This window comes from Equus przewalskii, chromosome 27 (genome assembly GCF_037783145.1).
Source record: "Equus przewalskii isolate Varuska chromosome 27, EquPr2, whole genome shotgun sequence".
In the NCBI taxonomy this organism is placed as follows: domain Eukaryota; kingdom Metazoa; phylum Chordata; class Mammalia; order Perissodactyla; family Equidae; genus Equus; species Equus przewalskii.
Window position 1 is genome coordinate 39148199 of NC_091857.1, and position 23751 is coordinate 39171949.

General features: G+C 55.6%; 1 protein-coding gene and 1 long non-coding RNA gene across 14 annotated transcripts in view; one reads left to right on the forward strand and one right to left on the reverse strand.

The window, feature by feature from the left end:
- AGPAT3 (1-acylglycerol-3-phosphate O-acyltransferase 3) overlaps positions 1-23751 on the forward strand; it is a 98414-nt gene that overhangs the window by 66291 nt on the left and 8372 nt on the right. For 6 of the 12 annotated variants that reach the window (XM_070597468.1, XM_070597480.1, XM_070597469.1 and 3 more), the window contains exons 2-7: positions 9761-9987; positions 16851-17020; positions 18057-18218; positions 19187-19340; positions 19848-19950; positions 22671-22746. In XM_070597468.1, the coding sequence (XP_070453569.1) occupies positions 9810-9987; positions 16851-17020; positions 18057-18218; positions 19187-19340; positions 19848-19950; positions 22671-22746 (843 nt within the window). In that variant the 5' untranslated portion in view covers positions 9761-9809. Of the gene's footprint in view, positions 1-234; positions 346-966; positions 1045-3871; positions 4139-4976; positions 5277-8546; positions 8778-9760; positions 9988-16850; positions 17021-18056; positions 18219-19186; positions 19341-19847; positions 19951-22670; positions 22747-23751 lie in introns of those variants that run through there. The other 6 variants (XM_070597471.1, XM_070597477.1, XM_070597476.1 and 3 more) reach the window with 6 other exon arrangements.
- Positions 1781-3874, reverse strand: LOC139079875 (uncharacterized). Of its 2 annotated transcripts, none has more exons than XR_011533861.1 (3): positions 3729-3874; positions 3526-3604; positions 1781-2193 (listed from the first exon to the last, which is right to left on the reverse strand). It is a non-coding gene; the product is annotated as an uncharacterized lncRNA (long non-coding RNA). The 2 variants fall into 2 exon arrangements; XR_011533860.1 differs by having other exon boundaries at positions 1781-2215; positions 3729-3853.

Consider the following 23751-nt stretch of genomic DNA (forward strand, 5'->3'; position numbering starts at 1 on the left):
GATTATGTCCAAGTCAACTTAGCTGTGACTGTTTTGTGTGTGTGTGCACGCATGTGTGCATGTGTGTGCATGTGCACAGGTGCGCGTTTTGGACCGCGGTCCTACAGTGGGCCCCTGTTGCAGAGCACTCTTCTGCTCTGGCACCGCCAGGCTCCCTGGCGTGAGGGGCGCCTGCGGTGTCCTGCAGGCCCAGGGACTTGTCACAGGTGTATTGTGCAGTCACCAGGCCTAGGAACTGTTCACCTGCCTCCCACCTCCCACCGCAGACATCACCACTGCTCAAGCCGGTGAAACCATCAGAACAGCCTCAAAAAGACAAAAGATTCTGCAACGCAGGGAATCGGGGTAGGTGGGGTGTGAGCTGCCCTGGAGGTCCTTCACAGCTGCCTCTGGTGGCACTGTGGCCCCCTCTGTCCCTAGGGTTCTGCCCCACGCCCCCACTGTCCACAGGCTGGCGTAGGCCTTGCCCTCTCCCTGCCCAGCCACCCCCTCCCTGCTGGGGCCCACGTTTCCGTGGTGGAGACAGACCCAGAGGCAGACACCACTGGGGAAGTGACAGCTCTCTGCCGTCCTGGTCCTTGTCTGTGGTTCACACTCCCTTCTCTGACAGCACCTGGCTGGGAGCTTCTCACCTCCTTTGGAGGTGGCCTGGGGCCCCAGGGACCCGTAATCCACGTGGCTCCTCTGGTAACCTGCGGTCAGGTTGGGTGCCTGCTGTGCATGGCTCCTGCCCTTCAACCCGGGCCACCCATAGGTATTCGTTTGACCTCTGCTAGCTGGAATGATGCCCCTACGTGTCTATAGTGAGATCCAGAGACACGGCATTCTCCCTTCTCCTGAGTCCAAAGTCACTTCCTCCTTCTAGCAAGCTGGACTGGCCTGTTGCATGTCTGACAGGATGTTGCAATTCTCAGATGAGACTGTCAGGTGAAGTGCTATACAAGCTTTCTTGCCACGTTCTTTCAGGAAACTTCTCGCCAAGGCAGCTCATAAGACCTGTGAGTGGCGCAGGATTAAGAAGTCATGCTGCTGTTTGTCACGTGTGTACGTATAGCAAAGATGAGGCATCCTTCGGCAAACTGGGACCCAGCGCCAGGATCTTGTATGCCAGACCCACGGGAGTAATAGTCACAGAAATGACGGGGGTGCACCAGGGGCCATTTCAACCGCAAGTCACAGAAACGGCACCTTAAGCAGCAGCGACCCTTATCCTCTCTGCCTCTTGAAGGGACAGCTGCTGGCTTGGACTCAGCTGCTCACTGATGCCTCAGAGGGCCTGGGGCCTGCCACCTTCTGCCCACATGGGGTCTTTTGTCCTCATTCTTGTCTCTTCATGCTCCTCAGGTGGCTCCTGCACCTTCAGACCCCCCCCCTCCGCCCCCAACTCCAGGAGGGCAGAGAGGGAAGGGGCAGTGCTAGAGGGATTTCTCTTGTCTTAAGAAAGCACACGCCTTCCTCGAGGCCCTGCAGGCTCCTCCCTGATGTCCCACTGCCTGGAACGGGGCCGCGTGCCCAGCAGTTGCTCGAATGGAGATGGGGTTACCTTTATGGCTGAGATCTGGGGCGGGACTCCCTTCCCGGGACGTGCACAGCTGCAATAGCAGAGCCCTCTCATCAGGAACCAGGTGGCGGGAGGGCACCCACGGCGACCCCACTCTCCAAAAGCAGAGTTCTGCTGTCGAGGCCTGGAGGCGTGGTTGGGGATGTCATTTACTTACACCTTCATTACCCATTAATGGAGAAATTATGTAATGCTAAAGGATTCCCACGAGCCCAGTAGTGGTTTTAAGTTAATTCTGTATTCTATTTATTGTAACAGTGTCTAAATACTAATAGAAATACAAACTTGCCTAAATACAGATACAGCGGAGAGTGCTTACATGGGCGAGGTGTGCTGTTGGTCTGGCCTGCCGCAATGCTCAGTGCACACGGACTCCAAGTCCCCTGCCCGCAGCTGCAGGTCACACCTGCTCCAGGTGCCCAGGGCCTCTGGACGGCCTCTCACAGCCGCACACTGTTGGCTAGTGTGTTTCATGGGTCTGCGAGGCTGTTCAGAGGCCAGGACCACACAGTAAATTCTCGAGGCTTCGTAGTATGTGGTGATGTCTTTTAGGGCTATTCCTTGGGTCTTTCTCATGCCTTTTCTTTCCTGTTTGCTTTTCCACGTGGACTGTAGAATCTGCTTGTCTGGATCTGGGGGTGACAGGTGGGGGACCTGTTGAGATTTTAATTGACTCAATTACATTTACAAATCAACTTAGAAAGAATGGTCTGGGTGTCATTTATGTACTAATATCTAACAAACCACCTCAAAATGTGGCCAATTAAAACCACCATTCTATTGCCATTTAACCAATTTGAAGCCGTTTTATTGGCTCACAATTCCGTGGGTCTCCAGTCTGTGCTGGGCGCAGCAGGGTGTTCTTCTGCTGGTCTCTCCTGGGGCATCTGGGTGGCTGCGGTCGGCTGGCGGCCTGCCTGGGGCTGTGGATCCATTTCCGCCCCGTGTGGCCCATCTTCCTGCAGGCTGGCCCAGGCTTCCTCACCTGGTGGCCCGGAGGGTAGGGGGAAGCTGCATGGCCTCTGAAGGCCCAGGCTGGGAGTCATCTGGGGTGAGCCCTGAAGCCAGCCCCGGTTCCAGGGGCCGGGCCCAGGCTGTGTCCTGATGGGAGGGCCGGGGCGCAGCTTTGCAGAGGGCGTGAGCACAGGGAGGGTGATTGTTGCCACCTGTTGCGCAGTGTTTTTCCATTTCTTCTGCTTTTGTATCTTTCAGGATGTTCTAAGGTTTCCTCTTACAGGCTTTCTTTATGTCTTGTGAAGTTTGTGACTAGCCCTTTTGTCTTTTTCTTGCAAATGTGCCGAGGTCTTCTCCTCCACCGTGTCCTCCGTTTTGCATGTTCACGTGGAGCATGCCCACTGGGCTACACTCCCCTGGCTGCCTGGACACTCGACGGGGCTGTGTGTCCTCATCTTCTGATCACTAAGCGCTTGGACTGTGAGCTTGCACCCCACTGGCTGTAAAGAAATCCCTCGTCCTGGACTTCCCGTTTCCCCCTTTCTGCCTGCTGGAGAGGGACGGTGGAGCCACCTAGGACGCTGTGCACTAAAGACCGGGGGGCTCCCAGCAGCTCCCAGTAGCTGGGCCCCAAATGACCACAGGGGCGGCGCTCCCAGCAGCTGGGGCCCAAATGACCGCAGGTGGCGGAGCTCCCAGCAGCCTGGGAGCTGAGACCACGTGCTGGGAGCTCCCCCGTCTTCCAGGCATGGCTTTCTAGGTTGTTCCATTCTCCCAATGACCACCTGGGGCAGCTGACCTAGAACTGGTAAGTCAGAAAGAAAAAAACTTCTCCATTGTCTTAGTGCCTGTTATTACTTCAGTTAAAGCTAGTTATTGAAATTAGTAGAATGTTGATTTCTGCCTACTGTATTAATTTTATTCCTCTCAACATCACTGTGATCTCTCACGGTTTACAGTAGCGTTTTGGTGGCAGTGAGTTCTCTTGGGTCTATAGGATACAAACTTACCATCTGCAAATAGTGATCATTTTACTTCCCTGTTCCGTTTCCTGACCTCTTGGTGATTCCAAATGCTGATGAGGTGGGACTGGCAACAGATGCAAAAAAAAAATGTCATGTTTTTCAGCCTTACTGAAAGATAAGGTGGCCCCTGTAAGTGAATTTACCCAAGAACTGAAGTTGGCCCCTTTAACCCTCAACAATAGGATTACGTTTGTCGAATGTGAAACTCTGGTTGGACTCGTGGAAACGCCTCCCCTGCTTTCCAGTCTTCTTCGTTGGCCCGGGCGTGTGCTGCAGCCCCTTCTCTCAGCGCTGTGCGGGGTTAGGGGGACAGTTGCTGCATTATGTTCTCATTAGTGATGTCATCGAGCGGCCGCAGGGTCTGTACACCTGGTCCCAGCACTGGACCCTCTGAGGTGGTGCCGTCTCAGGTCGCGGGCTTGCCGCCGCCCCGTGTGCTGCCGTCAGCAGGATGTCTGCCTCCAGCATCCGCCTTTCCCTCTGTTCTCATCTGGTGCTTCGGATTGGCTGTGGGCCGGGGAAGCCCCCGGTCACGCTGGTCCCCACTGTGCTTGACGCAGGAGCGGGAGGGGCGGCTCCGGAGCTGAGGAGCCCTACTGTGAGTAAAGTGTGTTCCCTTTACTGGCCATACCTAGGCTGGCGGCTCAGAAGGCCTTGGGGGTTATGCCGGGTTCTTGGCTGTGTTCTAAATAGTAAACGTTGCCACCTAAATTATTTTAGGATACTTTAAAAATATTTGAGATGATATCTCTCTACTATCCTTTGTGTCCAATAGTCAGTCCTGTTCATAGACTTTCTCCTCCCGTGTTTACTGACTTGGAAACAATAGAACTATTCACACACAAACAAAAAACCTAGGACTCAACCCCAGTGTACTCCCCTCCCAACCTACCGTGTAGTCAGCCGTCATGGCCTTTCCATTCAGCCACCTCGCAGCAGACCAGGTCCGCTCTGCACACTGCACGTATAGGCACTCAAATATGGGATGGTGGACAGGTGGATGGGTGGGTGGGTGGGTAGAGAGATGGATGGATGGATGGATGGATGGTGGATGGATGGTTGATGGATAGGTGGGTGGATGGGTAGGTGGGTAGGTGAATGTATAGGTAGATGGATGGATGGATAGGTGGGTAGATGGGTAGGTGAATGGATAGGTAGATAGATGGATGGATGGGTAGGTGGGTGGATGGATGGGTGGACAGATGGGTAGATTGGTAAATGGATGGAAGGAAGGAAGGAAGGGTAGATGGGTGGGTAGATGGGACAGAGGGAGAGAAAGAAGGAAAGAGGGAAGGTAACAACCATTTCTTGGTTCTCCTTCATTATGGACTTTGAATTTGGGTCACTGAAATTCACATATACCTGAAAAGTTCCTTAAGATTTTTTCTTTACTTTTTCTCCCCAAAGCCCCCCAGTACATACTCGTATGTTTTCAGTTGTAGGTCCTTCTAGTTGTGGCATGTGGGATGCCACCTCAGCATGGCCTGATGAGCAGTGCCATGTCCGCACCCAGGATCTGAACCGGCGAGACCCTGGGCCACCGAAGCAGAGCGTGTGAAGTTAACCACTCGACCACAGGGCCGGCCCTGAACAGTTCCTTTTATCCTATGATTCAGACCTCCCAGCCTGAACATCAGAAGTGATGCACTTTTGGCATATTTAATGCTTCCTTCCTTCCCATCACCGTCTGCTCAAGGTTAGAGCTGCTCTTGGAAAGTCCACACAGACGGGGCGAGGTGAGGCTGCCCGGCTCTGAGCACGCTCACAGGGGCGATGGTCCCAGGGTGGTTCTCCACGGCTGTGCCTGCTCCCTGGGTTTCAGGAACCCGGGCAGCGGGTCACCTGAAGTGGGGCCCATGTGCTGGGCCGCTCCTGCTCCAGCGCTGTGGGTGGCACTTGCTGTTGCTTTAGGACGATGGTGCAGTTTGGGATGGGGTGCGGCTCCCCGACTTGTGTGATTTAGACCATTGGCAAAGGCTGGAAAGGCACACAGATGGGTGGACTGCCGTGGAGCCCGTGCGTAGATGAAATAGCAGTCCTCCACACCCAGAGAAATCCGTCAACGCTGCAGAGAGCGAAGAAAGGAGGTGGCTGGGCGCCCCTCTGGATAGCGTGGAGCATGGTGGACTCTCGGCTTCACTTTCTCTTTCTGTGGAAAGGCTTTGTTGAGAAGATGGGGATTTCAGGAAAGATGGGGGGTGCCTTGGAGAAGATCTGAAGCTCAGACCAGCTGACTAGCTAGTTCTTGAGGACCCTAGGGGCGCCTGGTGACAGACACTGAGGCAGGAGCAGGGGACTGGGTGTCTGCCCTGAGCGCAGCGAGGCTGGGCCGGGGTTCACTGGCGGGTGGTGGGCCACCTGGGCAGCAGGGCCATGTTTACAGCAGGCCATGGGGAGGGTCCTGTGCACGTCCAGAATTCCGTGACCTGGGAGCGAAGAGGCCTGAATATTTGCAGGAGAGGTGTGTTCATTCGCTAGGGCTACCATGACAAAGCACCACAGGCTCGGGACGCACCCAACAGACATTTGTGGTCTCACAGCCTCCAGGCTGGAAGTCCGACATCCAGGTGTCGGCAGGGCTGGTTCCCCCGAGGGCTGTGAGGGAGGATCAGCTCGTAGGCGCCGTCTTCTCACCGTGTCCTCCCACCATCGTCCCTCTGTGCGCGTCTGTGTCCTGATCGCCTCTTCTTAAGGATATGGGTCATGTTGGATTAGGGCCCACCCTAATGACCGCATTTAACTTCATTACCTTTGTAAAGACCGTATTTCCAAGTACAGCCACATTCTGAGGTACTGGGGGTTGGGACCCCAACATATCTTTTTGGGGGGACACAATTTACCCTTAAGAAGTGCCAGCGTTGGGTCTGAGAGTGGCCAGGGCAGTGCCCAGCCGGCGGGGCCAGGCCCTCGCGAGATGGTGGGGGCTGGTCCACGGTCTCCAGGCTCCCGGCTCTTCCCTCCACGCCAGCCCTGAGCCTCCAGCAGCTTGGCCACGGGAACCACAGGCTCAGAACCAGCAGCAAGAGCGCCTGGAGGGAAGTGTCAGAACTGCCAAGCACCCCCTTCTCGGGGGCTGGAGCTGGGAGGAGGGTTGGTTGGCGTTCCCAGCCCCTCCTGCCCCTCAGAACTCTGGCCAGCCGCCCCAGAGGGCCCGGAGTTGTGTCTGTCCCCTGAGGATGAATTTAGAGCCGAGCATCGTGTCACTTCTCTTTAAGGCGTGCTGGCCATGGAGCCATGTTCCGCAGAGCCTTGCTGAGCCACTGGCCCATGCCGCCTCTCCAGCTGGTCAGCAGTCCGTTCTGTCCCTTTTGTGCCGAGGGGACAATACCACCCATGTCTCCCCTTTGGGGCGGGTGAGTGCAGCTCGTCCCCTGCCCTCAGAAGGTGGGGTCCTGGTGGCTTGTACGGGGTCGCAGAACCCAGGAGGCAGCCGCCTCACCCTCAGAACCAGGCTGTGCAGGAGGTCTGACAGTCCGCCTGCTGTCTACTGAAGGGACTGAGAACAGGCTCAGGGTCCTCGCGTCCCAGCGGCAGCATCTGAGCATGAACGAAAGGCACCAGCGAAGGGGATGGGATGGTTTGTGCGTCTGACACGTGAAGACTGGGTGTCATCAGGGGTTCCCTTGAGAAGAGGCCAGGCACCCAACTCTTCCCCTTTTCCCATCACCTTGATTAAATGGGAAAGAAAACCTGGGTGAGCCCCCGGCACCCCCAGGGCCTCAGACGACACCAACCACTTCTCTGACCCGGGAGAAGAGCCACGTCCTGGTGATCTCGGGGCCTGGAAGGTGAGCGGCTGGCCTATCCTGCAGTGGGTGGCAGTCGGGCTGCGAGAAACTTGTCCCAAGAGCAGGGGTGGCTCTCTGGGGTTCTGTGGATGGACTAGACCAGGTCATGGGACAGACCAGGGACAGGCCACTGCACAACCCCGAGGACGGTGCCCGTGTCCACACAGACTTGCGCGGGTGCTCGCTGAGTGCATCTGAGCTGTGTGAGTTAGACCTCCAGGAAGTCGCTTTTAAAATCAGGTTCTTGTACTTTATGCCCAAGTGATGGAGTCAGCAGGCCTGGTGTGGAAGCTGGGGATGTGCTTTTGACAGCATCACAGCTGATGTGCCCGTCTGCGGGCTGGCTTCTGGGGATTCTGGTTATTCTGGCCCATGTGGCAAAGCATGTGCCCCGACCCAGGATGTTGGCGGTGGGGGTAGAGCCGGTCTCCAGGGGCTGTCTCCAGGGGCTGTGGGGTGCAGAGAGCCAGCTGGGTGCCAGGCTGGGTGCCAGGTGATGGGTGGCAATGCCAAGTCTGGTTGAAGCCATTATTTCTAGTGCCAGAAAAAGTGCCACCTAAGGGCTGGCCTGAGACTCTGCCTTACAGAGGGCACCCCACCCATAGAGGGCCCCAGGAGGGAGCGAGGGCTCAGATCTCACTGCCTGGATCAGAATCCTGCTCTGCTGGTGCTCACTGTGTGACCCTGAGCAAGTCTCTTAACCTTTCTGTGCTTCCGTTTGCTCACCTCAAATGGGGCAATGATAATGTCCACTCACCGGGGTTTGTGTGAGTTCAAGAGACAGTACGTGGAAAGTGTTTGTGCTGGACCCCAGTTCCGCATCGAAGAAGCATCCTTACGGCCCCGTTGTGTTAGTTACCTTTACCCGCTGGAGCAGTGAGCTAGTTTTCTGCTGCTGTGTAACAAATGGCCCAGCACAGAGTGACAAGGCCACACTACACACCCATCCCCCTCACAGTTTCTCGGGGTCAGTACTTCAGACATGACTGGCTGGGCGGGCCAGGGTCCCTCATAGGGCTGCAGAGTCTGAAGGCTCGGCGTGGCCCTGGGGGTCAGCTTCCACGGGGGCTCCCTCGCCTGGTGCGATGACTCAGCTCCTTCCACATTCAGGGCCCGCTGCTCTAGTGTCTTCCTGACGCGGCAGCCGGCCTCCCCCAGAGCCAGCCACCCAGGGACCCAGAGCCGGGCGAGCCGCCCCTCGCACAGCTGGGCCTCGGAAGTCACGTGGCCTCCTATCCTGCATGGCCGGTTTGTTGGAGTGGATCCGCGTCCAGCCCACACTCAGAAAGGGCAGCGTCCGGCTCTGCCCTCTGAAGGCAGCAGCGGAAGCGTCTGCAGACGCGTTTTCAAACCGCAGCAAGCAGCCGCGGGGAGGAAGAGGAGCTGCAGACCGGGCTGGGCCGCGAAGGGCCCGAGTTTTGGGGAGAAGTCACAGTCCATGCCCTGCAGGTTTGAGAGCGTCCAGAGGGGCCGCAAGGCTGACCCGGCGGCCGTGGGTCCCAGTGCGGAGGGAGGCGCCTGCCCGCAGACTCACGCGGGTGAGGGAGGGCACAGGCAGGCACCCTGTTGGCTCAGTGCCATGGTGGGGACGGTGAGGCCGGCCTCGGTCCAAGCTGGGCGATGACGGGCGCTGTGGGCAGCCGTCCCTGTGCCCCTGGTGTGCTTGGCACAGGGGGTGAAGCAGGGCTCCCCTGGAGGATGAGGGAGCCTCTGTCACCCTCCAGAGCCAGCTTCACCCCCCGCCACCGCGGAGAGCGCGGGGCACCCGGGCCAGCCCTGAATTGGAGTCACTGCTCCCCGTGTGTCTCCGTCCACATCGGAGCATAGAGCAGCTCGCAGAACGAGCACGGCCAGGAAATGTGAGCTTCTGGCTTCACCTTTGAAACCAAGACATGCGTGTTGAAAAGGGGAGAAAACCAGGATACGTTCTTGGGGGAGTCACCACTTTTGTGTCAGAACCAAAACAAAAGCCTTTTAGCTTAAAAAAAGTGCACAACAGCTTGGGAATTAAAAGGCTTTGTTGAAGTCTTGTGGATCTGTTTTTATAGAAATCTCGCATGCAGTTTTGATCTTTTAAATAAAATACTGAAAACACAAAATAAAAATTACCAGTCATCCTTTACCTAGAGATAATCGCTGTCAATACGTGGATGCATTTCTTCTAGTCTTTCCTTTCTTCCTTTCCGGCGTGCATGGGTGTGTCTGTGTGAGTGTGTGTGGTGTGTGCGTGGCGTGAGTGCGTGATGCGTGACCAATGACTTCGCCTGTCTGCCCTCTGTGTTACTTTGAGAAGGGAGAGATCCCCAGTGCCTTGAGGGTAAGCCGTGCGCTCGGACGCGGTGGATCTGGGCTCTGTGTGAGGACCGTGGTTTCTCCTCCTCCTGGGCCCTGGGTCTCTGGCACAGCTCCTGACCGCTGCCCCTCCCTTCCAGGACGGCCGTTCTCAGTGAAGGACCTTGCGCTCGCTACTGAGTAGCGACCATGGGCCTGCTCGCCTACCTGAAGACGCAGTTCATAGTGCACCTCCTCATCGGGTTTGTCTTCGTGGTGAGCGGGCTGGTCATCAACTTCGTCCAGCTATGCACACTAGTCCTCTGGCCCCTGAACAAGCAGCTGTACCGCCGGCTGAACTGCCGCCTCGCCTACTCGCTCTGGAGCCGTGAGTATTGCCCACCCTGAACACTGGGAGCTGGGGGCCCGGCAGCAGGTCGGGAAAGCAGAGCTTGCTGCTAGATGATCCCCAAGGCAGTCCCACGCAGGGGCTCCTGGGGGGGAACACTCGCGATGATGTGACGTAAGGCGTTGGGCCTGGCTTCCTTCCCCAGACTGGGAATCGAGGGCCTGAGGGGGAACACAAAGGTTTTTTATCCCCAGCCAGCAGATGTGCAGGAAGGCGCTCAACCCAAAACTCTTCATCAGGTTGAACTTGATGACATTCCACCATTTGACCATTGAGAACCCAGAGCTGGCAATTTCATATGGTTTAACGTAGTACTTTGGATACTGGAAAACAAACAGAAGTAGAGAGAATGATAAACTCAGTTTGCCGTCAGCCAGCTCCGGCAGCTGCCAGGACGTGGCCAGTCTTGTTGCACCTCGACGCCAGCCACCCTGACACCCTAGGATCGTGCAGCCAACCTCAGGTGGCCTGTCATTTTGCTTGTGAATATTTCAGTATCTCTCTCTGAAAGACAAGGACTCTCACCCCCTTAGTTTAACGTGTGTGTGGAGACGTATCTGTTTTCTGCGTGTACTCGTGCATGTGTGAGTACAGTCAGTCTTCAGTGTCGGCTGGAGAGAGACTCAAGGACAAGACCCGCCGATGGCCGCGGCGGAGGCTCACACCGTGGGTCAGGGTGCACCCGGCACGCCCACGAAGGGCAGTTTGCCAGGGGCTGTCGGCAATCTACATGGTCGTAATTTTTGACCCAATTATCCACAAAATAAGAATGTAACCTAGAGAGATATCTGCAAAAGTACATACCTGTGCAGGTATTCTCATTTTATCATTTTTATGTGAGCACAGGACTGGCGGCAGCCTCAGTGCCATTGGGGGGACTAACTGGTCTGTCTGCACAGTGGAATCCAGTGCAGCCACAAAGAAACAAGGGCACTCTCTCTTCACTGACAGCGCCAGCTTCAAAACACACTTTTAAGTGGAAAAGGAAGGTGTGCTACATAGTATGCTCCCGTTTGTTTATTTTTAAAGACAACATGCGTCTGGTGCGTGTGCACTCGTATGTGGCTAGAAAAATCCTGAAAGGATGAAAGAGGAAACTGATGTCCGGGGCGTGGAGGAAGGCGGGGACCTTGGCCCTTTATTTCTTCCTGCTGTGCTCCTTATGTTTCTAAGCATGAGCACATATTTCTTTATAATAAAGGGAAGGTAATACACATTTTCTGTCCCGTGGGAAATGGTGAGTCCCCGTTAGCCCTCCCAGTTCAGGAGCAGGTGAGAGGAGGCCGCTGGTGTTGGCTGAGCCGTCTGCACAGGATTCTCCGCGGCCATGGAGAGACCAGCGCCCCAGGCCTTCCTTTCCGCCTGCCTTCAACGTGTAATAGCTTCAGTTCCCAGGGGTTTTTTCCTACATAAAAGTCTGCTTTTTTGTGGGAAGGGAGAGTTAGAAGTCCTATCATGTAACACATACCACTGAGTATTCCTGAGCATAACTGGGCAAGGGGAATGCACACCAAAAGGGCACCTACTAACTAACAAAACCTAAATTCTGGGCTCTGCTTCCAGCAGTGTTCTGAAGCTAAAACCACTACAAAACAGCTAAATCCTGGGCGAGACCAGCTTTTAATGCATTGCTGGGTTCCCAGTAAGTGAAGGAAATCTCTCAGCCCCGCCTCCCAGCCCCTTAACCCAAAGGAGGAGGTGCTGAAATCGAACATCAACAGTGCCTGGGCCAGCTGGGAGCAGGACTGACTCTGAACCAGGCCTCCCGAGGGGCGGCTGGAGGGGGGTGGGCTGGCGGTGCCCTGTGGGCTCAGCACCCGCCAGGGAAAGGCAGGGCCCACCGCACAGATTAAGATGATGAAGCAGGAGCTCCTGGTCACAGAACAGCAGACGTACAGCAGACTCAGACAAAACTGCCCCAGGCACCCAGGGTGAAAAAGAACCAAATAGAACTTACAGAAATGGAAGTTATCATTGTATTGTTTAAAGTAGAGCCTTAGTGAACGAATTTTACATCAGATTAGACACAGCTAATGGGAGACTGGGTAAACTGGACGTTAAGTATGAAGAAGTCATCCAGAGCACGGCCAGTGACAGAGGAAGATATAAACAGGAGCTGGAAGGAGTCAGGAGAGGAGAAGGTCTGTGTATACTCGGAACAGGCCTCGGCCTCCTGTCCCGGGAGGAGCCGGGGTGGTGGTGGGGGGGCGGGGGAGAAGCAGCTGGAAGAGAGGAGAACTGATGAAAAGCAGGACTGTGTAGCTCTAGGACGCTAATGTGTCCCAGGCAGGGTGAATAAACAGAAATCCACGCTCAGACCCCTCACGGTGAAATCACAAGCCATCAGGACAAAGAGGAGATCTTAAACCATGAGGGGGGAGAGCTGGCACCTGCGAGGATTGACAGATGGACAGCACACTGGGCACAGCAGTCAGCCCAGAGACGAGGAATGCCTCCACCCTGAGCGAGGTGACCGTCAGCCCAGAACCCCACATCCAGCAGGGTCACCTTTCAAAGGAGAAGGAGATGAAGACAGTTGTAGGGACCCAGGTGGGAGCACGCACTGCCTGTCGAGCGTCGCCTGAGGTTTTAAAAGAAGGCGAGAAAGCAGAAAAAAGCATAAGAACATTGGTTAGAAGTTAAGATTAATATAAAATCCCCCCATATTTGGAAGGAACACAGACACTATGGAAGCACCAGCCGTCCCCTGTGCACTGAACCCACGTGCCCATGGGATTCCCCCAAGGGATCTGTTGAATTTGGGGGTGTTCTCCACCTGGGTTTATTTCTTAAATCCATGAGTCGGAGTCCTTCTCAAAAAGAGCTGAGTGGAGCCTTCCCGGAGTCCATGGGTGTATGGTGAGAGCTAGGACCGCATTAGTGTTTTAATAACCACTAATAATGAGCCACTGTTTTATTTTCAACGCACATTCCAGTTCTCATCCTATGACACCTGGGCCTCCTCGCCGCCCAGCCAGAGCCCGTTTCCAGTGCGACTCTCGTCCAGCCCACGGAGTCGTCATGCTGTGGCTCAGGCCGTGGCTCCCTGCTGACCTCGGCCGAGGTTTTAACTCCCTGTCTGTAAAACAGAAATGAAATCACCTATCTCACAGCTGTACTATCGAGATGAAATGAATGCAGAGTGTGTACAACAATGCGCAATAAATGATTACGATTATTAGGTGAATTTTGAATTTTCTTTAAATCAGTGGATGAAACATGCAGAGAATGCTTGCTCATTGTGTGTAAGGGCGAGCATATATTTGAATGAAGGAAACTGCTAAAAGAAATTAGTGCTGAGCCCAGGAGCCAACCAGCAAAACTCCTAATTCCGAACACTCCCAGCCTGACCATGAGCGGATGTGCAGACGGCAGCCCTGGCAGCTGTGTGATGATCTTCAGAGACCCAGGCCTCCTGAATCAGCTGAGAAGGCCCCTTCGTGTCCTGATAGCCGATGGAAAAGAGCGGCCTTGAAATTGCACCTTCCCGCAGGCGAGCCTCCGATAGAGACTTTGTGCAGGACGGAGCAGGCTTGTTCTCCTTGGAATGTCTGTAGGGCGTTTACCTTGTCTGTCTGTCTTCTCTGCATCCCAGTTGCTCACCTGTGCTTCCACCTGGCAGTCGTGACGACCTGAAGATGCCTTAAATGCGGTGGGAATGGGCATGCGTCCCTATGTTCTGACACCGTGTGCCTGGATTTCCAGCGCCTTGGGGTGGAATGCAGGCCTCAGGTGGTTGCCCTCTGCCCACCTGCAGAAGCTGGCAGGCTGATATCACCAGTGTCCTTTCCAGCTGTTAGCGGTCAGCACGAAGACCCACCGCAGCCTCGCAGACGGTACACATTTATGCGCCAGGAGGCAGCTGCTCTGGGCCTGGGTCACGGTTTCCTGCGTATGATCTGCAGGTTATTTCTGGGAGGCCGTTGTGGAAACAAGGGGCGTGTAGACAGGGATGTAAGTGCCAACGGGAGTGAGGCACATGTCAAGCCCAAAGGAAGAAATGGCTTTGGAAAGTAATTTTCTTAGAAGATTCAGTGTCTCGGGGGTGGTGCTCTTAGAGTTGCACCATTCCTCCTTCCTTCTGGGGTTTCCACGTGTGTCCACCTCCGTGTAACACAGGGCGGCCCCGAGAGCCTGCATGTCCTGAGCACTCACCGTGTGGCGGGCACGTTCCCAAGCGCTCGCGCGTGAGCTCTCCCCACCCCTGCTGCAGCCTGCCGGGTAGGGGCTGTGCTGCGCTCCCCCGGGTGGGCGCTGCGCCGCTGACAAGGGCTCGGGCTCCTCCAGGGCGCTACTCCCCCATCCTTGTGTCTGTAAAGTCAGTAGGTTGAGCTACGTGATTCCTCTCAAACCAATGATGAGAGAATCCTGCGTGATTCCACTCACACGGGGACTCCAACACAGGCAAACTCGGAGCAGAGAGGGGATGGCTGCCGGGGCTGGGGCGGGGAAGCGGGGAGCTGCTGCTGGAGGGTGCGAAGGTTAACTTACACAGTGTGAACAGAGTCTAGAGCTCTGCTCACGACACTGTGCCGACAGTTAACAGGACTGTGCTGTGCACTCGAGGGGCTGTCCGCTGAGAGGGAGGACAGGTCTCCAGTTAAAGGTTCTTCAATAATGAGAGAAAGCTTCTCCACTCCCTAGGAAATCGCTTTAGAAGCCTCAGTCTCTTTCCAGTTCACACGTAGGAGTTTGGCCAAGCCCTGCTGGAGGGCCGTCAATTCAATGAGTCGGCTCGAGAGGGGGAGCAGGACAGAGCAGGCACCAAGCCGCATGGGTGTCGTCTGGGCTGCGGCTCCTGGACAGAGGTGGAAAGGCCCCCAGGCTGGGCTTTCAGATGCACAAATCGCCTTACCCTGGGCCTTCTCTTCTTTCCTTAAACAGCTTTACCGAGAGAAAACTCACCCATTTAAAGCTCACAGGCCAGTGGCTTTGGTATAGTCATAGAGTTGAGCAACCACCACTACAATCTAATTTTAGAACATTTCACCCAAGAAGAAACCCGTACCCGTTAGTAGTCACTCCCCATTCCCGCCTCCCCCAGCCCCTGGCAATCACTCATCTGCTTCCTGTCCCTGTGGATTTGCCTGTTCTGGACACTTCATATAACTGGAATCCTACAGTATGTGGTCCTCTGTGTCTGACTTCTTTCACTGAGCGTGATGTTTTCAAGGTTCATCCCTGTTGTAATGTGTGTCAGAATCACATTCCGGTCGCAGCTGAATGATGTTACACTGTATGTACACATTGTTCGTCTAGTCATTCGTCAGTGGATGAACATTTGGGTTATTTCTGCTTTGGACTATTGTGAATAATGCTGCCGTGAACATTTGTGTACAGGTTTTTGCGTGGACATGTTTTCCTTCTCTTGGGCACATGCCTAGGGGTGGAATTGCTGGGTCAGCTGGTAACTCCATGTCTGGAACAGTTTTCCAAAGCAGCGGCACCGTTTTGCGTTCCCAACCACAGTGTGTGGGGTCCGACGTCTCCTGTCCTTGCCAACACTCGCCATTGTCCGGCTGTTCGATGATAGCCGTCCTAGTGACTGTGCGTGGCACCCCACTGTGGTTTTGGCTTGCATCCTCCTGATGACTAACACTGTGGAGCATTCTCTCGTGTGCTTCTTGGCCATTTGTACGTAAGCTTTGGAGAACTGTCTGTCCAGATCTACCTGTCCTTCATTCCTTGTGCCTTTACTCAGTGCACCTGAATGTTGGCTGGAAGCAGCCAGGGCTGACAGGTTTGTTGTAGGTGCTGAGTTCACCCCGTGACAAATGGCCTTTTCTGTTGACCTGGCCTGCGTCCCCTCAGGGCCCTCTCTGGTCCCTCGATGGTGCTCATGGTGAGCTTGTGCTTGGAGCTGACCCCTCACTGCCTCCTCCCCTGATTGGCCCTTGGGGAAAAAGGACCATGGCTCCTGAGTGTTAAGGTGTTGCCTGGGTGACGGACCTCCCGTCCGATTCCCGCCTTGTGTTGAGGAGGGAGCTGGGACCCCAGAGGCCGTGTAGTCAGCAGCATGTTGGGGGCAGAGCTTGTGCATCCCCCACTTCCGCCTAGGCTGATGGGACGTTGGTCAGGAAGGGGAAACCAGCCTCGGTCCTCTGGTTCTTGGATGTCAGTGTCACGTGCCGTATCTTATGTCTCCTATCGGGAAGCCACTATTATCCCGTTTTTATAAATGGGAAACTGAGGCCCAGATAGTCAGGCTCAGAGCCCACTCCCGAAGCCCTGGCCTGTCTCGTCAGCACTCCCTGGCCTCCGTCCCCAAGGGCTAGTCCCCCCAGGAGTCCAGCACACAAAGAACAGGGCTGCGCTGTGGCGATCCTGAGCCCAAAAGCCACGCTTCCTGGTCTGTGAGGTCACCCTTCTTGGATGCCTGACTATGGCTGGCGTGATGCCACCAGCAGTGGCTCCAGCACAGCCAGGGCTGCCGGCCACAGGGGTCTCGGGGCTGGCTATGTGCACGCACCACCCCCCTTCATCCTGTGGATGAAGATGTGCCAGCCCGTCAAGCCGGAGCACATGATGGGCATAAAGACGTGGGGTCCCTCTGTAGTGATGGCTTTCCTCCCTCTCCCTGCGCCTCTCGCAGCGTTCTGAAAGTTTCATTTGCCTTCTCCCTTGACTTTTGCTTAGAGAAGGGAACTATAATTTTGGAAAACTTATTTTATTAAACATAAACCATCAAAACTCATTTCTAACAGAAAATCCCACTCTGACTGAAAATGCCATAGAAATACCCTGCCCTGGGTCTCCCCTCAGCATCAGGGAGCCCGGCTGGGCCTGGCCTTCCTGCAGGGAGGGGGCCTGCCCCTCACTGACAACCCGCCGTGTGTCTGCAGAGCTGGTCATGCTTCTGGAGTGGTGGTCCTGCACGGAGTGCACCCTATTCACCGACCAGGCCACCATGGACCGCTTCGGGAAGGAGCACGTGGTCATCATCCTCAATCACAACTTCGAAATCGACTTCCTCTGTGGGTGGACCATGTGTGAGCGGTTTGGCGTCCTGGGGGTGAGCAAGGAGGGGGTGCCGGGAGGGTGTGGGGGTGAGCAAGGAGGGGGTGCCGGGAGGGTGTGGGCGAGCCGGGAGGGTGTGGGGGGTGAGCAAGGAGGGGGTGTCGGGAGGGTGTGGGGGTGAGCAAGGAGGGGGTGCCGGGAGGGTGTGGGCGAGCCGGGAGGGTGTGGGGGGTGAGCAAGGAGGGGGTGTCGGGAGGGTGTGGGGGTGAGCAAGGAGGGGGTGTCAGGAGGGTATGGGGGTGAGCGATGTGGGGGTGCCGGGAGGGTGTGGGGGTGAGCAAGGAGGGGGTCCCGGGAGGGTGTGGGGGTGAGCAAGGAGGGGGTCCCGGGAGGGTGTGGGGGTGAGCAAGGAGGGGGTCCCGGGAGGGTGTGGGGGTGAGCAAGGAGGGGGTGTCGGGAGGGTATGGGGGTGAGCGATGTGGGGGTGCCGGGAGGGTGTGGGGGTGAGTGACATGGGGGTCCCAGGGGCTGGCATGGCTCCCTGGGGTCTGGAGTCTCCACAGCTCTGGGTTTTTCTTCCCTCCAGTCCTAGCCCCTGGTCCCTCTTAGCTAGGAGTGGAGCACACACCTGACCAAGGGGGCCCCGGGGCTTATGCTGCATCTCCCCCCATAAACCCTCACTCATGTCTCCGTGAGTCCCCCCAGGGCTCCCTCACTTAGCTAAGCTGCCTCCTGTGAAATGTGAACGACCCCACTGAGTTAGCCGAGGTGTCCCCTGCCGTGAAAGCCTGTCAATGGCGGCCCCAAGCCATCTTTAGGAAGGCCCAGGCCTGGTGGCCAGAGTGGTCCTCAGAGTCCAGGCCGGCCGTGTCCTGGGCCCCCTCCCTCCCACCAGGACTGCCCGCTGCCCACCAGGGCTGTGCCTGGGCTACCTCAGCTGTAGGACAGCGCCCCTGCGCTCTCGGGGTCGTGCTGGTCCCTGCGGTGCCACACTCAGAGTCAGGGCGTCCCTGGGGACTGTGACGTCACCCAGCACCATTCCAGTCCTGGGGGGCAGTCTGAGGGACGCTGCTGCTCTCCCTCCGCTGCAGAGTTCCAAAGTCCTGGCCAAGAGGGAGCTGCTGTACGTGCCCCTCATCGGCTGGACGTGGTACTTTCTGGAGATCGTGTTCTGCAAGCGGAAGTGGGAGGAGGACCGGGACACCGTCATCGAGGGGCTGAAGCGCCTGTCTGACTACCCCGAGTACATGTGGGTGAGTGCCCGGACGGAGCGGCCGGGACTGAAGTCCATGCGCTGAGCTTGGTTGACTTTAGTTGTCATGACTACAGTTTAATAATAATTGAGTTACTGGTTATAAAGCCAACAAGAACCCCTGAGCACAGGGGATGCTGGTTCACAGCAGGGCCCGCCCACCACCCCGGGCTTGGAGGCTGGGGAGCCCATCTTGGGCCATGTGCTCCCACCTGTCTCCCCTGGGAGCCAGCGCCCTGCTGAGGGGCCCTCCCTACACCCCCGGCACCCCGGCCTGCGCAAAGGAGCATGGCTCGGCCGCTCTGGGGGTCTGCCCGGCGCCCCGCCCAGTCCCAGGCTGGGGCTCCTCTAAGGGAGGTCTGGGCTAGAGGCGGGGGTCAGAAGCAGCCCCAGTGCGGGGGAAGCTTCTCCCTCAGCACACGTGGACTGACCCTGCGCTGCGAGCACCCCCTCTGATGGCGTCTCCGAGCCCCGTGGGCGGGTTGACGGGGCAGCCGTCTGGAAGCGTCACTGCCCTTGCTGTGAGCATCATTTCTCTCTCCACCCTCCTCTGGTCTCTGGCAGTAGCTCTGCGAGGCAAGCGCTTCCAGCTCGCCTGTCGCCTGTCGCGGCGAGCGGGTAACAGAGTTTACAGTTCCTCTCGCTGGTCAGACAGCTGCTGCCCGGCACGCCTTCCCATTCACTTCTCTCTGGAAAGAGCTCTTTTGCACCCTTTGGGGAGAAGTGAAACGCTGTGGGCTGTCCTGTGAGGGACCTCGTGTGGCTGTAGTGCGGGTCGCGGCCCGAAAGTGAAACAGCGTTCCACACTGCGGTGTGCCCCATGCTGGGCCATCACTCGAGGGACCTGTCACCGACTCAGTGGCAAACGCGTAGCTACGGTGGAGGCGGCAGGTGGGGGGAGGTTCGAGCCCAGCAGGGCCCGTCCCCGACCGGCCGCCCCGAGTGACCCTGACCCCCGCTCCGCCCCAGTTCCTCCTGTACTGCGAGGGCACGCGCTTCACCGAGAAGAAGCACCGCGTCAGCATGGAGGTGGCCGCCTCCAAGGGGCTGCCCGCCCTCAAGTACCACCTGCTGCCGCGCACCAAGGGCTTCACCACCGCGGTCCAGTGCCTCCGCGGGACAGGTAGGAGCTGCCCCGCCCGGCCGGGAGCCCTGCTCTCGGGGCCCTCAAGAAATGAAAACAGGGATCTGTCCAAACTGCACAGGTGAACTACACGTAAAACACAGGACACGGTAGCATAACAGGGAGAATCAGTAAGTGAGTTAATGTGTTACAAGAGCCAGGTATCATTTTTGAGGCGATAAAATGCTGCTTAATGGCAAATAGCTGTAATAATGATGAAGTATATAACTGAAAACCTTCTAAGGGGAAAAAAAATATATCTAATTAAGCCAAAAGGAGGCGAGATAAAGACAAAGGCCAGACAGGACACGGAAATCGGCCAGGCGGGAGATGTCCACGGAGGGTCAGTGAGCGCAGTGGGCGGGGTCAGCTGAAGGCGCAGCCAAAGGAGGAGAACTGGCAAAGGAAGACGTCGCCTGTGTATAAGGCCTAGCCGGGGCCTGCCCCAGGGTGCAGGGGAGGGCCTGTCCACGTGGCTGTGTCACCCTCTGCACCTCTCCCCCACAGTCGCCGCTGTCTACGACGTCACGCTGAATTTCCGAGGAAACAAGAACCCATCTTTGCTGGGCATCCTCTACGGGAAGAAGTACGAGGCGGACATGTGTGTGAGGTGAGCTCCGAGAGCTGCCCACAGGGGCCATGGGGGGCCACATGGGGCCATGGGGGCATGTTGGGCCTGACCTGGCCGCCCTCTCCCCAAGGCTTCCCAGCTCCGGGACGGAGGCCTCGGGAGCTGGCTTGCTGTCAGCCCTTGACACACAGGCTGGTCCCACGCCCCTGGCTGCCCCCACATGGAGGTGGTGCAGACTTGGGGACAGATATTTCTAACGGTCACACAAAGTGAATGAGTGGGGCCGGGGGTGAAGGCAGAATGTTCCGGATGCTCCAGGGAGGAGTGACCCCTCCCACTGGAGGGAGCACAGAGGCTTTCTGAAAGAGGCATCTGACCTAAAACTTGCACAGTGACCAGGGTTTCCACAGGCAGGAGAAGGACAAGCTGTCCCAGCCCAAGGGGGATGCCCACGTGGTGCCGTTTGTGGTGTGCAGCCAGGTAGACCCAGGGCACACACAGACCGCCCGGGAGGGAAGGTAAGGTCAGGGCCACGGGCTGACCTCAGTCCCACTCTGCCTCCAGCTCCTGGTGAACATGGGTCTACCAGCAGGGTGTACCCAGCCAGCCTCAACCCCTTTGCCAGAGTCAGTCCTGCCGGAAGGAGAGGTGAAGCTGGTTAATGAACAGCGGCTCAGCCAGCTTACAGACTCCCAGAATCCCCAAGAAGTGAAACTCAATCTGAGGTAGGGCCCTGTGGAGCCCTTAAAACATCCTCAGATTATCAGAAACAATTGCCGTTAATTTGTGCAGTGAGCATTTATTGAGTGCCTACTGTATGCAGAGCAGGAGGCTCGAGGCAGGGATGGGGTGGGCAGGTAGAGGGATCAGAGAACCAAGTTTCTGAATGGGATTCGCCATGAGACGGGGGCAGGTGGCCCCTCCGGCTTCTGGGAGGCCTGTCTGAAATGCTCCCCAGGGTGGAGAGTCTCCTCCGGCCCTGCCGGGCAGGCAGGCTGTGTCTGAGGGCCACTCTGGCGGAGCACCAAGAAGAGAAAGTGCCAAGCCAGGTGCTCATTTTTTTCCAATTTCGTGTTCATTCCTCTGGGGAAATTGCCGGGCCAGACGTGCTCACGGCAGCCCCACCCGCGCCTCGGCGTGGACTCTCAGCTCCAGCGAGAGAGGACCCGCACTTTAATCTCATCTCGCCCTTTGGGGCAGAAAGTGTGGGGCTGTGTTTTACCTAATCTCATTTTAGTAGATATATTCTTAGAACTTCTAAAAGCATCAGCTTGCTGTTTCGTGTGTTGTTGAGTAAAAGCAATATTCCAGTGAGTCCACACAGATGTGTGATCCAACAAGCCGAGGTTCTCACGGCCCGATGGCGTTTGCCCCGTCTCCTGTCCGCGACCGAGGGGCCTGTGGGATGGTGGCCTGGGGCTCTCCTGCTTCTCACTGGTGCTTGGGGCAGCATCCTCAGAGTGGCTGAGTCCACTCCAGGAGATGGAGGCTCGTATTTGTATTTATTTCTTGCTCCTCATTTTTCATTCCAATTTTACATGTTTCACACCGTGTGTGACAGACATGCAGCAGACCCTGGATGTGGTGCATCTCTGATATATGTATGGAATCAAGGGAGGAGGCGAGTGAGTTGGAGACTTTTCAGCAGTCATCTCTCTGCAGACAAACCCCTCGGAACTTCCTTTCCTTACTGAAACGGTCCATGTGTGTGGCAAATCCTTCTGGGGGCCCCTGGAGGTCCCCAAGACCTTTCCAGGCCAACAAAGTTCAGCTGTTTTTGTTTACAAGGAGTTTATATGCCTCCCTCAATCCCTTTGAGACACAGGGGAGTTTCCCAGAGGCTGTGTGACACGTGGCACAGCATCGCTCCCACATCTGATCTTGTGTGTGCTTGTGAAAATTCTGTGTTCATTGCTGATGTGGTCAAGATTGATAGCTATAATCCACAGAAACCAGCGTTCTCAATGCTTGGAGACAAAAAGATTGAGACACCTTAAAACGTGGAGATTTACCTCCAGCCATGGAGATCTCTCCTGGCTTTTCTCTCACTGTGGGCCCCGAGATGGGCAGCCAGGCCCCAGTGATGGCGTGGTCCCAGCTGACTGTCCCAGCTCAGTGTGCGCTCGTGGCCCCTGCTGGCCGTCTTGAGGTACTACAGTTGCCGTAGATGGCTGTTCTTGCCCGTGTATCTTACCAGGTAGCCACCTCCGCTCTTGGGGCTGGTAATCCAGCTGGTGATTAGGTTTATAAATAAATTAGTGTCCTAACTGAAGTCAGCTGTTTGTTAATCGAGATTAAAGTACTAAATCTCCATTGCTTTTCATCTGTGAGGCAAGTGGATTTCATTGGTGAAATAGGTAATCTTCTTTGCCTAACGAAAGGCACTTTCCATCGTGATTATTTCCAAAGAATGAACTATTAGGAGAGATCCAAATTCCTGCAGAGGCTCATGAATGATCACCCTTCACAGTGGAAGTGGGGGCATGGTCTGCTGAGTAAACGGCTCATGCATCCCTGTGAAATGCTTCCGCTGCGCACAAGCATGCACGTGTCTCTCTGCCACCGGGTGCTGGGTGACTCCACGGCACTCAGGCGGAGCCCGGGAGCTGCTCTGATGCTTGTGTATTTTCGAAATCAAGAGTGAGACTGGAATGGAAAAGGCCAGCCAGCAACAGCCCCGAGGCTCAATGACTGACTTTCCCCGGTCAGCTTGATTTCTCTAGTCATTTACTTTGCTTTCAATCTTCTCAATTAAACAGGAGGTTTCCCCTGGAAGACATCCCGCAGGAGGAAAAAGAAGCGGCTCAGTGGCTTCATAAACTCTACCAGGAGAAGGTAAAGGTGCCTGCTTCCCCTCGGGGTCTCTGAAGAGGTTCCCAAGGGGCAGCTGGTGGGGCGGGCAGGGGCACAGTGACTTCCTCTGGAGACGAGAGTACGTGCAGTTCCCAGATGCTTCTTTCTAATCTTTCTCTTCTTTTTTTTTGTTTTAATTGTCTCAACTTTTGAGAAATTAACAAACTGGAGAAAAGTATGAAGGATAACACAACATTTATATAACCGTGGCTGATATTTTATCACATTTGTTTCATTTTTTTCTTGTAAAAGAAATGATAGATATTTAACACACATGTGTTATATGTGTGTGTATATGTGATTTAATATATGAGACACAACGTAGATGACATGAAAGGATTCTATGACAACCACGTCCAGTCTCTTCTCCATTCCCCTATAGCACACCTCATCCCTGGCTCTTACTTCCAATTTATTTTGTATACACAAACCCGCGGGACATTAGGTTTTCATTTTCAGCATTGTAGGAGCTTAAATAATCAGAAAATCCTCCCAGTATATAACAAATATCTTTTTAAGTGCATTGGCGAGCTCTCAAGAAAATACGGGAAATTTCTACGATCAGAAAAAGAAACGGAACTGGAAGCCAGGTGGTAGCCTGTGAGCTGATACTGCCACACACTGCAAACAGGGTCCCCTTAACCTGAAGTCTTTCGTTTTAATGCCTACCTGGGAAAGAAGATAAAGGTTTGACCTCATTCAAAGCAGGAAGTTAGAGCTGAAAACCTCACATAAAGGTGGGAAGCTCTGAGAATTTTGTCCTCAGAAAGGTTAAACTGAAAAAAATTTTCCTGCCAGCACAGGGAAATGACTGTGAAGCTCTCCTTTCTCCTCCTGGTCTTAAAAAGGTTTCCCCTGGTAATTCACAATCACAGGCCTGTCCTCAAACAGGTGTAGGATTTGAATTTACTCTAACAACATAATTCAAGAAGAACACAGCCAAAATGTCAACATAAAAAGTGGTTCTGGGTGAATCTCTCTGGAGTT